The sequence below is a fragment of the Chiloscyllium plagiosum genome, unplaced genomic scaffold, assembly GCF_037043375.1.
Source record: "Chiloscyllium plagiosum isolate Xiang-an unplaced genomic scaffold, Cpla_swu_hap1 HiC_scaffold_8, whole genome shotgun sequence".
NCBI classification, from domain to species: Eukaryota; Metazoa; Chordata; class Chondrichthyes; order Orectolobiformes; family Hemiscylliidae; genus Chiloscyllium; species Chiloscyllium plagiosum.
In genome coordinates, this window is record NW_028270146.1 from 91,848,729 (window position 1) to 91,866,202 (window position 17,474).

The 17,474-nt window shown below is 47.1% G+C and overlaps 1 protein-coding gene across 10 annotated transcripts in view; it reads left to right on the plus strand.

Moving 5' to 3' along the window:
- The first annotated feature begins 2,873 nt into the window (after positions 1-2,873).
- Positions 2,874-17,474, plus strand: part of ccdc177 (coiled-coil domain containing 177) — a 39,045-nt gene continuing 24,444 nt past the window's right edge. For 4 of the 10 annotated variants that reach the window (XR_015757975.1, XR_015757977.1, XR_015757976.1 and 1 more), the window contains exon 1: positions 3,068-5,116. Coding sequence is in view for 2 of the 10 variants with exons in the window: in XM_043698497.2 (XP_043554432.2) it covers positions 3,207-5,116 (1,910 nt within the window). In the remaining 8 variants the exon portion in view is untranslated. Of the gene's footprint in view, positions 5,646-17,474 lie in introns of those variants that run through there. The other 6 variants (XR_015757972.1, XR_015757973.1, XR_015757974.1 and 3 more) reach the window with 3 other exon arrangements.

Sequence of the window (17,474 nt, forward strand, 5' to 3'; positions counted from 1 at the left end):
ATACTGAGGGTTGCTGCACTGTCGGAGGTGCCATCTCTCGGTCAAAATATTAAAGTGAGTCTTCCCTGGACATGAATAATCACAATTTCCAAGCTAACACTTGCCTTCAATTTTGATGAAATGTCTTCAGCCTGGAGTGACATTCAGCTAGAAATCGATCTGCAATTGCCTGGGGACAGCTCATTCAGCTACCAGCAGACTGCTGGGCGTCTTTATCTCAGTTTCAGTAAACACAGTTATGGCATTGGGAGTTGGGAGGAGGGGACAGGAGAAGCAACAACTGTCGTTGTGTATTATGACCTGATAATTGAGGTAGGGGCATGTCATTCCCTTTCTACAATGTCTGTAGAAAGGTGATTACAAATGTTTATCTCCCGTCTCTATGCCACTCGCCAATCTACATTGTCTCGCAGACAAGCAATTTTCCCATTTAAAATTACCATGTGTTCAATTCCCTCCATAATCTCAGCTCTATCTCTGCAACGTTCTGCTCAACTATGTACCTCCAATAACACTTAAATTCTAGCAATAGTGCTCTCTCGTGAACCTCCCCATCCTTTTCCCTGCCATTGTCAGATGCCTGATCAGGAAACTGTGGAATTCCACTCCATACCTCTCTATTTACTTTGTGCTCCCTTAGTGTGCTCTTTAGCACAGTGTTTAGACACCTATCCTCTTTGCTCCTGAAGTAACTATCAAGTTCAGCCTGAGAATTTTGCTATGAAGTGCCTTGGGGAGTTACAACAGCAGTAGGGGAGTCAAGATCATGGTGGAGAAGACCGTGGAGCAGAAGGACGGAATGAAACAAAGAACTACGGATGCCGAAGATCTGAAACAAAACAGAAAGTACTGGAGAAACTCAGCAGGTCTGGCAGTATCTGTGGAGAGAGAGAAAATAGAGTTAACATTTTGAGTCCATTTTAAAAAATTCATTCTCAGGATGTGGACATCACTGGCTAGGTCAGCATTTATTATTCATCCCTGATTGTCCTGAGCGCAGCTAAGAGTCAACCACATTGCTGTGGGTCTGGAGTCACTTGTAGGCCAGACCAGTTAAGGCTGGTAGTTTCCTTCCCTAAGGGACATTAGAGATTCAGATGGGTTTTTCTGACAATCGACAATGGATTCATGGCCACCATTAGATTCTTAATTCAAAATATTTGTTGAATTCAAATTCCACTATCTGCCGTGGCGGGATTCAAATCCATGTTCCCAGAAGGTTATCTGGGTCTATAGATTAACTGTCCAATGATAATACCATCGGGCCATTGCCTCCCCTCTTGTAGGACTCTTCTTCACATGGAGGTGGCAGCTGAAGGAGGGGAAGGTGGGAGGAAGGAAGGTGAGGAAGGGTTAAGAAAGAAATACTGGAGGAGAGTGAGAGCTCAGGGAAGAGGAGAAAAATAAAAGGTGGAGAGTGCAGTGCTGAGGACAAGGAGAAAGATGGGAGTGAGGAGCAGGATAAAAGGAAAAGGGGAATAATGAGATTTGGAGGAGGAGTGAAGTGATTTGGAAGATGGGGAGGAGTAAGGGTGAGATTGAGTGAGGAGGGTGAGGAATGAGGCCATTTGTAGAAGTGAGGAGGAAGGGGAGTCATAAGGGGGAGAGGGAAGTGATGGAAGGGAAGGGACGTGGGGAGATCTGTAGGAGTGAGGAGGGAGATGAGGAAATTTTGATAAAGTGGTAAAGCGATTTGGAGGAGGGAAAGGGGAGTGAGGAGATTTGGAGGGGAAGGGGAGTGAGGAGATTTGGAGGAGGGAAAGGGGAATGAGGAGATTTGGAGGAGGGGAAGGGGAGTGAGGAGATTTGGAGGAGGGGAAGGGGAGTGAGGAGATTTGGAGGAGGGGGAACGGGAGTGAGGAGATTTGAAGGAGGAGGGGAAGGGGAGTGAGGAGATTTGGAGGAGGGGGAAGAAGAGTGAGGAGATTTGGAGGAGGGGGAACGGGAGTGAGGAGATTTGGAGGAGGAGATGGGGAGTGAGGAGATTTGAAGGAGGGGGGAAGGGGAGTGAGGAGATTTGGAGGAGGGGGAAGAAGAGTGAGGAGATTTGGAGGAGGGGGAACGGGAGTGAGGAGATTTGGAGGAGGGGGAACGGGAGTGAGGAGATTTGGAGGAGGGGGGGAAGGGGAGTGAGGAGATTTGATGGAGGGGTGAGTGGAGCTGAGAAATGCAGTAGGGACAGTCTAACCTTGGCGCTGAAGGGTTAACAGCGCGGGGTTGGGAGCTGATGGAGCCAGGCCTGGGTAGAGAGAGGGTGGGAAAGCAGGGACAGACACACACCGAGCATCCCATTGGCCCGGGCCCGGCGATGCTGCGGCAGTGATTCCGGAGCGCGGCTGTGACCCACATCGCTCCTCCCAGTCACAGAGACAAGACAGAGACAGAGTAAAACCTTCAGCCGCCTGCTGCCATTCGGCCCGGGGGCTGGGGACTGTCTCCTGGAGGAGGCGGAGAGACATTCTGCAGCGTCTGAAGAGAGGTGCTGGAGGGGCGAGGAGGAGAAGTGTCTGATCCTTTGACACGGAGAGAAAGAAGAGGAATACAGAGAAAAAGGAGGAATACAGAGAGGGAGAGAAGGGATTTGGAGAAAAAGGAGGAATACAGAGAGAACGAAGAATCCAGCGAGACAGGAGAAGAAAACGGAGAGAGGAGTAATACAGATAACAAGGGGGAATACAGAGAGAGAGAAGGAATATTGAGAGAGAGAGAAGGAATACGACGAGAAGAGGTATACAGAGAGAAAGAGAAACGCAGAGGAAAAAAGAAAGAGGACTACAGAGAGGAGCACCGAGAGAGAGAGAGAGAGAGAAGGAATACGGCGAGAAGAGGGAGAGAAAGAGAAATGGAGAAAAAGAGGAATACATAGAGAGGAGGAATACCGGGAGAGGAGGAATACAGCGAGAAGAGGAGTACAGAGAGAAAAAAGGAAATCGGAGTAAAAGAGGAGGAATAGAGCGAGAGGAAAAGAGGAGAAATACAGACAGAAGAGGAATTGAGAGAGAAAAAGCTGAGAAAATGGAGACAGTGAGAGGGGTGAATGTGGAGGGAGCTGTCCAATGGCTGATGATGGTAAATGCTGCTGTTTCCTTGCTGCCTGAGTTTATATAATCGCTGTGTCAATGAGCGCCCTCGGGGGCTGCGAGCCAGGAGCCCGTGTCCCCGCCGCCCCCGCCCCAGCCCCAGCCCCAGCCACCGCCGCCTGAGGAATGGGCTCCCTCCCCGAAGCCGCCGCCTCCGCCGCCGCCGGGATGGTGCGGGCGGCCGGCGACGCCAGCGCCGAGCCTCCGGGGGCCTCGCCGGGCGGCGTGCCCCGGCGCCAGGAGTCGCCGATGTTCCGCCTGGACCTGGACAACTTCGACAGCTCGGAGGCGGAGGGCAGCCGCTACGTGCTGACCAGCCCGCGCTCGCTGGAGGCCTGCGCCCGCTGCGGGGTCAGGCCGGTGGAGCTGCTGCACCGCGGCGTCAACGAGTTCGCCCGCGGGGCGCCGGGCCGCTCCATGAGGGTGGCCAGCGGCCTCTACGAGGTCTACGAGCGGGACCGCCGCAGGAAGCTGAGGGACTGCAGGCAGGAGAGGGAGGAGATCATCCGGGAGGAGGAGGAGGGCCTGAGGAGGAGGAGGAGGAGGAGGAGAGCGGGCGGAGGCGGGTTGCTCAGGAACAGCCTGCCCCCTTCCCCGAGCCCCGGCCGGGCCCGCAGCCTGGGCCTGGGCCCGGGCCCGGGACCGGGCCGCTCCAGGAGCCAGTCGGTGGACCAGCTGCAGAGGAAGCCGCCGGCGGGCGGCGAGGTGGCCTCCTCGGACTCGGGCGCCTCCTCCTGCTCCTCGGCGGCCGCCCGGGAGGCGGGCGCGTGGAGCGGCGCCGTGCCCCGGGGCCGGCCGGTGCAGGCCTGGGGCCTGGGCAAGAGCCTGAGCCTGGGCGACCTGTGCCAGTCGCCGGAGACCGCGCAGAAGGTGGCCCGGATGGCGCGCGAGGTGCGGCGGAGCGCGCGCGCCGAGGTGCCCGCGCGGGACCGCAAGATCGCCGCGCTGATGCTCGCCCGGCACCAGGAGGAGGAGCTGCTGAGCAGCCGCAGCCACCGCACGCACGTGGAGTGGGAGGCGCGGCGCCGGCGCGAGGCGGCGAGGCGCGAGGCCGAGGAGCGCGAGCGGCAGAGCGCGCTGCGGCACGGCCAGCGCGCGTGGGAGAGCCGGCGCGAGGCGCGGCGCTCGCAGCTGAGCCGCGAGCAGGGCGAGGCGGCCAGCGTCCGGCAGCAGCGCTCCGCCCTGCACGAGGAGAAGTGGAGGCTGCTGGCGGGCAGCCAGGAGCGCCAGAGGCGGGGCCGGCGGGAGCACGCGAGGCTCGAGGCGCGGGAGAGGAAGGCGCAGCAGGAGCAGCAGCTCAGGGCCCAGGAGCTCGAGGACGAGGCGGGCGTGCAGCTGCGCGGCCGGCTGCTGCACCAGAAGCTGGCGCTGGCCGGGCACAAGAAGGAGGAGAAGGAGCAGAGGCAGGCCGAGCAGAGGAAGCTGGCCAACGCGGTGGAGCGGCTGAAGCACGAGGCCGCCCTGCGGGAGATCTCCAGGGAGGTGGAGATGGAGAGGAAGGTGCTGAGGCGGTCCCTGGAGCAGAAGCTGGCCCGCTCGCAGGAGAAGTACGAGCAGCTGGTGGAGAAGCGCAACAGGGAGCTGAGGGAGAGGGCCAGCCGCGAGGAGCTGCAGATCCGGCGCGCGAGGGTGGCCGCCGAGCAGCACGAGCGGGAGCACCAGCAGCACCTGGAGGCGCTGGCGCGAGCCGCCGACAGGAGGCTGCAGCACGCGACCCAGGTGGCCCAGGAGAAGATCCACGAGGTGTCCCGCAGGGCCGTGGAGAGCAGGGCGGAGCGGGAGCGGGTGCACCGGCTCAACAGGACGAAGCTGCAGGAGGACGAGGAGTGCAAGCGGAGGGAGATCCAGGACTCCATCAGCAGGAAGCTGGAGAAGAGCGAACGCATCTTCCGGGAGAGGCAGATCGCCCTGGAGAACTCGCGGTCCTTGGCCAGGGCCTCCTTCCAAATCCGGGACAAGGTGCGCCTGGAAATAAACACCAGGACTTTCGACAAGATGGCCCTCGAGGCAGAACTGCATGCCCACCTGGACAAAAAGTAGGCCGGGCAGAGTTCCCCCCCTCTCAACCTCTGCGCTCATCCAGGGAACCAACCCAAAGTCTGCCCTTTTTTTTATATATAACTGTTTATATTGCGGGAGATTCAGTGTGTTGTGCAGCATACCATGTGCGTAATGCTTTGATGTTGAAAAGGGTACAGAGCACAATTGAGCAACTGGGTAAAGGGTGTCTTTGATTTAAAGTTGCCTTTATCAGGCTTTAACACTTATTCAGCTGAATGTTTGTACAGCCCTGTGCTCCTTTTAATGGGTATGAAACGTTGGCAGCTACTAAACTTCGTCTATGGAAGGGATATCTGTTGTTCCATACGATATGGCCAAGATCCTTTCTCGCAGGACCAATCTATACGGTACACAGTCGCTGTAGATTCTTTTTTTAGTTTCAAAGTTACCGTTTAAACACTGGAATGTCTTAACTCTGGTCTAACCTCGTTCGCCCAAGCTGCTGGGATCTTCGTAGGAAAAATCCTTTATCTGGTCCACTTACATCAGTTTTGATCAAACAAAGTTAGTGCAATAAGTTTGAACTTTTAGGTTTACAGTGAATGGATGTACTGAGTGAGTGTAGATTGTTGAAAAGTGTGGTTGGTACGGCAGCGAATTTGGATTGTGAGTGAACAGAGAAGTGAACTCAGGTACTGGAAAGGCTGGAAACGAGTGGGAAATGAGGTGGAGTGGTGAATGGGAATGGTTTCGTCCGAACTCAGGAATATGTAATCAGTAATCGGACCCGAAAGATGGGAAATTGCTATTCCTCAGGTTAAGGTTCCATTTTGAAATCCAGCCTTATCTGGTTAGCATTGCGGCTGTGACCACAGAAGTGTCCCATATCCTGTGTGTTTGGGGAAGGAGTCTCTCCGATTGATTCCCCACCCAACTACTATTTTCTCACATCCCAGTCCTTCCCTTTGGTATTTATTTGCGTTATGGGAATATTGATCCATTCAGGGATTGAATTTCATATGAAGCATCTGCTGTCTGGTCTGTTAAGTGGATTGATGCCTTGTGGACCAGGGATAATGGGAGGGATGGTGAAAGGGATGACGAAAGAGAGCACATATATACATATAGTATATACTACACTATTGGAGTGCTTCATCTCTTTACCTCCACGCCATCCCCAGAATGTTATTTAATTTAAATCTAAGTTTCCTTTGAAAGTGGTTATTTGTTAGTGATTCTATGAGATTCTACAATTCTATTCTATGATTCTACAGTGCCACATTAGGGGCTCCTCCGTTCATTAACAAATTTTATTTAATAATTTTTAAGAGTGGACATGTACAGTAAACATACCTTCACCACAAATATATTGATGTGGTGTTGAATGTTTGTCAATAACATTGGCGAGATCGTTGTTGAATTAACCAAAGTTGTCATAGTTAATCACACGCACCCTTGTATTGTTGCTATTGCTAGTGGACTAGTAAAGAACAGGAGGTGAGTTTCAGGAGCACTGTGATAATTGGAGAACTTTTAAAAGTCTGGAAATAAACTGGTACAGTGAGAAAGAAAAGAGTCCAGGAGGTTGTCGGACAGTTGCTCAAAACTTAATGAGAAACCAGCCTATGTATGTGACTCCAGTGTCACATTGAACCCTTAACTGCCCTTGGAAGCGGCCTAAAAGGCAAGGCATAGTCTCACCATCTTCTCAGGGTGGCTATGGTTGAGTGTGTACATCAGCCTTGTCAGTGTGATCTCATATCCTGAGACTGACCTTTAAAACATTGAAGTGTTGACAAAGCCATCATCAACTGGGACTTGCTCCTCCCCCTCTCCCAGTCAAAACATCTCAATCTGATTTTTACAGGAGAATCGATCAAAGACGGGATAGGAATTGTGAATTTTTGCCACCCTACGTACACTCTGTCCACAGTGCCATCTGTTCAGTGTGAGAAGAAAGCAGACTATCGAGGTGGCATTCCCAACATTGTGGAGAAAGTGAGGTCTGCAGATGGTGGAGATCAGAGCTGGAAATGTGTTGCTGGAAAAGCGCAGCAGGTCAGGCAGCATCCAGGGAACAGGAGAATCGACGTTTCGGGCATAAGCCCTTCTTCAGGATTCCTGAAGAAGGGCTTATGCCCGAAACGTCGATACTCCTGTTCCCTGGATGCTGCCTGACCATTCCCAACATTGTGCCCACCCGGCAAGTTTGTAGGCACACACGTAGAAATAATAGCAATTACATGAGTCACATTGTGTAGGTTCTTCACAAATCATGCTGCTTACACATTCCCGTCCTCCCAAATTATCCTTTTTTTGCCAAAATGTTCAACATATTCACTTTGCTTTTTAATTAATTCATCCACAGAAGCTATTGTGACAGCAAAAGCTGCAAAATCCTTATTGGGTTACAGTTCTTAAGTGGTGCTTGCCTTCATCCTGTTCGCAAGCTTCCGTGGCCTTGCCCCTCCCTATCACTCCACTGCCTTAACCTTTCATATTCTTGTTTTTAATTGCTCCTTTATTTCTGTATTTTTGCACATCCATTCCTTGTCAAAGCATTGTATCCCAAGTTGAGCATTAGGAGCAGCTAGTCCATTGTTGATTGGTGTCTGGGATTTATATCCCTCTGGTACCCTTGATGCTAGGGGTGACCTGCCGCTGTCTCAGTTAAATGCCTGATTAATTGATATTTAATACAGGTTGGCCTTCCTTAAGAGAGATGGCATGGAATTGCTACCAGGTAGAAGGCAAGATCTCCACCACCTGTAATAAATTATGTTCAAATTATCCACTAAGTTGAAGCACTTCTTCAAAATTGTTGAACCTTGTTTTTAACTTTTCTGTTCATAGGGAGTATCTTTTCATAACAGTCAGGTATCAGTAGCTGTGACTCCTGTTGTGGACTAGAACAAACCCTCTCAAACTATGCAGAAGATAGTCTACGTCCTAATTTTTTTTAACTTTAAAGGTAAACGTAAGGGGTTGCATTCCAGATGCAATTTGCTTGGCCAAACTACTGAGTTTAAAGCAAAATGCACTCTAGTCATCCAATATAGTTAAAATACAACAAAAGAAGGAATTGTGAATAAGTTAGCTTTATTGGAAAACCAAACAGGATAATAGATACAGCAACTACTACTAATTAACTGTGTCAGCATATTCAAAACACAGCTTGTCTCATATGCAGCTCCTGTAGCAGCAGAGAATACCCAGCTTAACCTAGAGAGGGAAAGAATGGCTTTCACTTCTTAAAGACCCTATCAGCAACTGCTGAAAGCTAAAGATTTTGGTTCTCTGAGAGCTTGACCACACCCACTCAGGCTGCTTCTATTGTTCCAACTCTAAAAAGAAACCCTGCGGTCTCTCCAGCTGTTTACTCCCTTACAGATCTCTTGGCGCTCTCATGCAATCTCACTTTTAAAAAAAAACAAAGTAATCTTTTAAAGCTACAACATTGTCACGCCCCTTAATCACACAACCACAACCTGACCTCTTTCCCATCCATTTCTAACACAACAGTTCTCCAATCCTCATCCGTTCACATGCAATCTAAACAAAATATCATTTGGTTTAACGCAATCTACATCCATCTAAATATGAAACCCCAAAGAACCATCAATTTTTTTAAACCCCAATGCATTTTGCACCCTAGCTCCCCACCTCATCCTTTCCATGCGCTAGCTTACAAAATTGTTTGTACTAATGACTCGTATATTCCTGATGAAGGGCTTATGCCCGAAACGTCGATTCTCCTGAGCCACGGATGCTGCCTGACCTGCTGTGCTTTTCCACATTTTCAACTCTGATTCTCCAGCATCTGCAGTCCTTATTTTCTCCTAAAATCTTCTTTTTGCCATATATCAACCTTAAACCTGTGATAAGACTTCTTATCTAAATCCAAGCCCAATCACTCCAGTTCCTAATTAATGTGCTGTACAAAAACAGTAATTAGCTTTTAGTGGTTAATTGGTTCAGAGATTATATTTGCAAGGAAAACTCCCCGGGTCTTTTCAAAACAGTGGCATGGGATCGTTTACAGTTGCCTGAAAGGACAGGCAGGGATTGAATTCAGGATCTCACATGAAAGTTGGCACTATCATCCTTCCTCGGGACTGCAACGGGGTGTCAGCCCGGATCTGGGCTTAAGGCTGTGATGTCATATTTGTACCTGTGATATTCTGACTCAGAAGACGGTGTAGTGTAGATTAGATTACATTACAGCGTGGAAACAGGCCCTTCGGCCCAACAAGTCCACACCGACCCGCCGAAGCGCAACCCACCCCTGCCCCTACATTTACCCCTTACCTAACACTACGGGCAATTTAGCATGGCCAATTCACCTGACCTGCACATCTTTGGACTGTGGGAGGAAACCGGAGCACCCGGAGGAAACCCACGCAGACACGGGGAGAACGTGCAAACTCCACACAGTTAGTCGCCTGAGGCGGGAATTGAACCCGGGTCTCAGGCGCTGTGAGGCAGCAGTGCTAACCACTGTGCCACCGTGCCGCCCACGGTGCAACGGAAACTGGAGGTTTATTTGCAGTTCAAGTCCAGTGGCAGGTCAAAAACCCCTCAGTTAGACATCCTGAATACAGTGAAAAAAATCAAATTCTGGAGATCACAGCGGGTCAACAAAACATTAGTTTGCTCTTTCTCTCTGTCTCCCCATGGATGCTGACTGACCCGCTGTGATCTCTAGCATTTGTTGTTTTCAGCACAGATTCTGGGATCTGCAGTAATTTGCTCCCAGCTCCTGAATATAGGATGCTTCCTGAATTGCCTAAACTACTCTGACTAGCTATTGATCATCACCATTGCTCTGGGCTTTTCCACTTGACAATCAAAGTTTAATAAGTCGGTCAAGAATACAAGCACACCACTGGCGTACATTCTCAACGATAACTATAAAGCAAGCAGAGATAACAGTGGCACAGTGAAATTGTCATTTGTACAGTAATCTAGATGCTTAGGGTAAAGCTCTGAAAGCAGGGATTTTGCTGTGCAGTCATAGTGTCCCTACTTCTGGTCCAGTGGGTTGTACTAACAATTCTGAACACTGAAAGTATCCATGCAAAGCAGAGAGGTTACATTAAATCTGTAGAGATTTTTGGTTTGATCGCACTCAGTACTACATAGAGGTCTGTCTCTGTAAGAGTATATAAAGGTACTGGTGAAGGTAGAAGATGTACAATCCTGAAAACAGGCTGAGAGGTTATGATTATTCTTGAAAACAGAAGAATGAGGAGATAATCTGATGGACGCCTTTTATGTACGAAGGGACCTAAATATTCAGGAAAAGCGCAGCAGGCCAGGCAGCATCCAGGGAACAGGAGAATCGACGTTTCGGGCATAAGCCCGAAGGGATTATGCCCGAAACGTCAATTCTCCTGTTCCCTGGATGCTGCCTGACCTGCTGCGCTTTTCCAGCAACACATTTTCAACTCTGATCTCCAGCATCTGCAGACCTCGCTTTCTCCTAAATATTCAGGGGCATGTGAACTTCTGAGAAGGACAGGCAGGTAAGAAAGGTGGTGGGGTCGCTTTGTAAATATAGGATAGAACTAAAATGATAGCAAGGAATGATCTTGAACTGAAAGATGTAGATTCCATATGGATTGACGTAAGAAATAATTGGAAGAAGTCACTCATGGGAGTAGTTGTTTGGTAGGATAGAGAATAAATCAGGATATAATGAATATGTGTTTTTAAAAAAAGGCAGTACATTAATCATGGATGACTTTAATCATCACATAGATTGGGAAAATCAAATTGGCAGACTTAGCCATGAGGAAAAGTGTATTTGGGAAGACTTCCTCGAGTAATATGTTGTGGATCCGACCAGGGATAAAGCTGTTTTGGATCTGATAACGTGGTAATCAGGCGTGTTTAATAAATGACCTCCAGATAACAAATGATCTCCCTGTTTCCTTGGGAACAGTGACCATAACATGGTAGAAATTAGCATGAGGTTTGAGAGGGAGAAACTCAGGTCAGAGACAGTTGCGATAAACTCAAATAAGAGCAATTGGAATAGAATGAGAAGTGAGCTTGCTGGAGTGGACCGTGTAAAGAATTTAGCAGCAGAGACAGTGTAAGCACAAGGGCAGATGTTTAAGAAGATAATTGATGTCTCACAGCAAAGAGATATTTCAGCAAGAAAGATAGATTTCAGGAAGGGGTAGTTATCCAGTGAAGGTAAGAACAGCATCAGATTGAAAGAAAAAAATACAGTGTAGCAAAGATTGGTGGTAAGCTAAAGGATTAGAAAAGTTTTAAAAACCACCAAAAAAGAAGAAAATAATGTTGATTGTAAACTTGCTAATAATGTCAAGTCAGACAGCAAAAGCTTCTTTAAGTATATAAAATAGCATACTTCTGCTCCCACATCTTATCCCTCTTATGGACTTGATACATTAGATTTAGAGAGAGAAAGTTTGTATTTCAGGGAAATTCCTGGGGCTCAAAAAATCTGAGATAGTCATTAATAAATCCAATAAGGAATTGAAGTCTTCATCCAAGAATGGGGAGGGGTGGGTGACGTGGAACATGGTGTGATGTGAAATGGTTTTGGTAAATAGCATAGGTGTGTTGAAGTGAAACATAGATAAGTACAGAGAGCAGAAAGGAATGTAAGGATACACTTAGAGAATTAGGTTGGCAGTTCTAGTTTCACCCACTGCATGTTTGGGCAGTTATACAGCAGGCATCTGTGGAGAGGGCAAGGAGCAGGGAATGCCCTCTCACCACTTCATTAAATGGTCCTTCTCCCACCCCACCCCACCCCCAGCACACAACCATGGCACTCAGCTGCTGAACTCTCTGATCGATCCTTCACCTCCTGGCTCCCCCCAAGGCTCATGGATGAAGAACAGCTTTAAAGCAGACCGCGGGGAGTCGCGTAATGTCCAGGGTTGGCCTGCAATCTCCATCCATTGAAGATGAATTATCCAGACATTCCTGTGAGCAACTCGATGTAGGGGGGGGTGAGGGGTGATCAGCATTAAGGCATTAAAGAGAAGGGTGTGTTTGATTTGATTTTCTTTACACACACTTTCCTTTGTTTGTCATCAGGACTTATACACTAAATGGTAAGATCCTCAGGAGTGTTGCTGAACAAAGAGACCTAATTGGATAGGTACATGGATGGGTGCTTAAGCTAGGACAAATGTTCGGCACAACATCGTGGGCCGAAGGGCCTGTTCTGTGCTGTATTGTTCTATGTTCTATGGAGTGCAGATTCATAGCTCCTTGGAAGCGGAGTTGCAGGTAGATAGCATAGTGAAGAAGGTGTGCTTTCCTTTATTGGTCAGAGCATAGAGTGTGGAAGTGGGGAAATCATATTGCAGCCATACAGGACATTGGTTGGAATGCTGCGTTCAATTCTGGTCACCCTGTCTTAGGAAAGAATTTGTTAAACTTGAAAAGATTCACATGGATGTTGCTAGGGTTGTAGAGTTTGAGCTACAGAGAGACCTTCAGTCTAACCCGTCCATGGCAATGAGATATTCTAAATTAATCTAGTCCCCTTTGCCAGTACTTGGCCCATATCCCTCTAAACTCTCCCTATTCATATATCCATCCAGATACCTTTCAAATGTTGTAACTTTCTCTGGCAGCTCATTCCATACACGTAGCACATCTGCGTAAAAAAGTTGCCCCTTAGGTACCTTTTATGTCTTCCCCTCTCACCTTAAACTTATGGCCTCTAGTTTTGGACTACCTTAACCCACATGAAAGATCTTGTCTATTTACCCTATCCATAGCCCTCATGTTTTTATAAACCTCTACATGGTCACCACTCAGCTTCCGACGCTCCAGGGAATTAAGGTGAGGGGAAAGATTTAAAATGGGATTTAATGGGCAACTTTTTCACTCAGAGGGTGGTGCGTGCATGGGATGAGCTGCTAGAAGAAGTGGTGGAGGCTGGTACAATTACAACATTTAAAAGGCATCTGGATGGATACATGAATAAGGAGGGTTTAGAGGGATATGGGCCAGGTACTGGAAAAGGGGTCAAGATTAATTTAGGGTGTCTTGTTGGCATAGACGTGTTGGACTGTTTCTGTGCTGTATATCTCTCTGTCTGTATGAGGAGAGCTGGAGAGAGCAAGAAAGTGCTGTTTGCCATGGCAGTGTGGGAGGCTGACATTTCCAGGAATACACCCAACCTATGTTGGCAGTTACCCAGCAATGTGACTGCAACCAGGGAATTGCAGCCTGGAGTGAGACCAAAAACATGCTCGGAATGCTTGGCGGATCAAACAATATCCAAGGGCTTCAGTTGTGAGGAAAAGGTTAAAGAGGTTGGATCTGTTCTCCTTGGAAAGAAGAAGGCCGAGGAGGGATTTGAGAGAGATTTTGAGAGTCATGATGAGTTGGATAGATCCGGAGAAACTGCCCCTGCATGTGAAAGAAATGAATGAGAGGGCACTGTTTTAAAATGATGTGTCAATGAAGCAAGGGTGATGGGAGAAAAATCTTTCTTTAACAATCTACAGCTGTACGGTGCTTTACCTATACTTCTTCTGTTTAGTGCACTGTACTCACAGTTCACAGCATGCCCTTCTGCACAACGGGAAGACCAAATGCAGACTGGGTGACCGCTGGCTGGGACAGCCTCACTCAGTTTGCCAGTGTGACCCTCTGGATTTTCTGTCACTTCAATTCTCCGTCCCACTCTGACCTCTCAACCCTTGCCCTCCTCTTTGATACAAGTGGAGCTTAGCCAAAGCTTCAGGAATGGCTGCATTTTCTGGGCTTTTACTTGGAGTTTAACAGCTTCAGACCTTAATCTCTACTCATTTCCTCCACTCCCCACTGCAGCTGTTGGTATCTTTGCCATCCCCACTTAGCCTCCCCCTCGAGACATCTTATTTTTCATCGACCTGAAACAATCACTCTGTTCCGCCCTCAGTGGAACCTGCTGCGTAATCTCTCTCAGCATTTTCAAGTTTTGTTTTGCATTTCTAGCATCCACAGGACCTAGCTTTTGTAAATATTGCCTGGCATGGATCAGAAATGGAAATTGGTGACAGCAAAGATGATGGTTGACCCCATACTGTATCCATATCATTAGTTGTCCCTTTACTCTAAGAATCACTAAAAGGGGAGACGAATGGTTAGATTTTACTGTACTGTACTACACGGACTGCCCTTTATAGAGAGTTTTGTTGCATTTTGCTTTCTGATTTTGAGCTATTTATTCTGTGTTAAAATTGGTGCTGACTGGCACTTTGCCTGTGAAAGTGGCAGGTGTATTGGAATGGTGCAGTAATAAAATGTTGTATTAAGATTGCTGCTGTTTAAATGTTTCTTTCTTGAAAAAAAAAACCCTCGCAGCTCTCTCACTTTTGTTTCTTTTGTCGTGATAATGATGACAGGACTCCCCAGTTTATACAATAGTTTCCATACTGGCAAGACAACCGAAAAAAGGTTTCACAGCTGATTAACAGATTTTATTGAAGCACAGTTTCCACTTTGTAAAATAGAAAAAGAAGATGCTAGCTAACTTGCACAAGCTGCAATGTGATAAAGAGCAGATAAGTTAATTTCGCAACATGCAAGACCATTCAGCCATATTGCCTGATGGATCAAAATTGGCCAGAGTACCAGCCTTGCTATTCTTTGGATCTTCTGCATCCGCCTACGAGGGAAGATGTGACCTTGATTTAACATCTGATTTGAAAGAAGGCAAGTCCGACATTACATTATGCCCTCAGCACTAAATGGGGCTGATGGCCTGCATTACCTCTGAAGTGGAATTTTAACTTAACCTGTGACCTTTGTCTCAGCAAGGTGAATGTCACCAGTGAACCACAGCCTTGCATATTCAGAAAGACCTGCAAGATGATGTGAAAAGCATATTTAATGGTCAAATTTAGTGCCAGATCAAGTACACCTCAATCAGGTTCTTTGGAACCTGGGGTACTTACATGTTGTGCTGTGGTTGGCATAGTTCGGTCATTTTCATTGCCTACTTTGGGCTAAGACCATCTATATGCAAGAAAAGCACTGGCATTCTTTTTTACATAAATGTAATTGTGCATTGGGGAAATGATTTTATAACGTATACAGTGATGTAGAGCACACAAACCCTTTGATCCAACCTGTCCAGGCCAACCAGATATCCTAAATTAATCTAATCCCATTCGTCAGCATTTAGCCCATATCCCTCTAAATACTTCCTTTTCATTTCTCCATCCAGGTGCCTTTTAAATGTTGTAATTGTACCAGCTTCCACCACCTCCTTTGGAAACTCATTCCATTCATACACCACCCTCTGCTTGAAAAAGTTACCCTTCAGGTCCCTTTACTGTAATCTTTCACCCCTCACCTTAAACCTATATCCTCTTGTCCTTGGACCATCCTACCCTGCTATTCACCCATTCCATGCTCCTCATGATTTTGTAAACTTGCATATCACCAGCTTCAGATGCTCCAGGGAAAATAGCCCCAGCCTATTCAGCCTCTCCCTATAGCTCAAACCCTCCAACACTGGCAACATCGTTATAAATATTTCCTGAAACATTTCAAGTTTAAGAAGATAGGGGAGGCAATGACCCGAGTGGTCTTATCGTTGGACTGTTAATCCTGAGACCCAGGTAATGTTCTGGGCACTCGGGTTTGAATCCTGCCAAGGCAGATGGTGAAATTTGAATTCAATAAAATAAAACAGTCTGGAATTAAGAGTCTAATGATGACCATGAATCCATTGTCAATTGTTGGGGAAAAACCCATCTGGTTCCCTAATGCCCTTCAGGGAAGGAAACTGCTGTCTTTACCTGGTCTGGCTGACATGTGACTCTGGACCCACAGAAATGTGGTGACTAGCGAGTTTTGAGAGGATTTGTAGCTCAGGTTGAGATTCTAAATGTAGGTTTGCTCGCTGAGCTGGAAGGTTCATTTTCAGATGTTTCGTCACCGTACTGGGTAACATTTTCAGTGAGCCTCTGAATGAAGCACTGGTGGTGTAGCCCACTTTCTGTTTATATGTTTGAGTTTCCTAGCATTGGTGGTCATTTCCTGTGGAGACATCATTTCAGATGGTGATGTGGTTTCCTGTTCTTTTCTCAGTGGTGACTCTAAACTGCCCAATGGGCAACAAATGCTGGCCTAGCCAGTGACGCCCATATGCTGTGAATGGATTTTAAAGAAATCATTCCTATACGCTCTTTTATTAGATCATACTGGAATAATGTGCGTAGTTCTGCTTGCTAGATGGCAAAAAGAAAAGACAAAGGGGAACTGGAGAACGTACAAATAAAAGTTCAAAAGGATGAAAGCAAGACTGAAGTTACCTGGGCCTCTGTGCTTAGGGAAAGATAAGGATAAGGGGTTGGACATGATGGGGGTTTTCAAAACTTATGAAGGAGTTTGATTGAGTAGTTGTTGAAATGGTTCCACTTCATGGTAAATGACCATTAATTGCCATATTTACAGGATTGTCATTAATGCATACATTAATAAGGGACTGCTTTACCCAGAGAGTGGTTAGAATGCAGAAATTAAGACCAGGAAGTGACTTTGAGAGGGAGCCGAGACACAGTCATGAAATAAATGAAAACACTGCAGATTGGATTTTATTAAATAGGTCAGAGAGAGGCATGTGTGGAGTGTAAGATGTGTAAATTTTACATAATTCCAAATTGTACCTGTTCAGAGTCATACAATAGCTCAGCAGTTCAAAATGCCAAATCCCACTTGATATTGAGGGGTCTTCACTTTTAGTTCCTGCCTTCACCTCCAGGTGGGTAGTTGACAGGAAAGAAATGGTCAGCCTTTTGACTTTCTAAACAAACAGCAGTTGACTTGCATGGAGCCAGAATCTAAAAGGATGGCTGTTGCTGTTTGAAGAGCTGCAGTGCAAGGCAAATATTTTTTAATTAATTTGTCGATCCAGTGTTTATTCTTTTAATGCAAATATCCAAACCATTGCCCTAAGCAATCACTAGAGGAAACATTAAGTTTTAATAAAATGTGCACAATGTGGTCAGAAAATATTAGTTTCATGATGCTGCATCCAGCACAGCTGATTTAGTTTTTCAGACATGCCTCGTGTTTGTTTAAGATGACCACGATGAATACAATTAAAGAAAGACTAACTTTCTTGTATAACACCTTAGTACATCAAAGCACTGACGAGACAATCTAATTTTAGTGATGTTGGTTGCGAAGTAATGAGTGACTGGGTCGCAGTGCAGAGTTTCCTGCGGATTTTGGAAATAGCTTTTCATCTCATTTGAAAACAGGGCACCCCTGACAATGCCTCACTGCACTAGGGGGTTGTTAGCCAACATTGCAAGCTCAGATCTCTAAAATGGACTGGGACTGACTCAATTATACAATCATACGGCACAGTAACAGATCCTACAGTCCAGCTGGTCCACA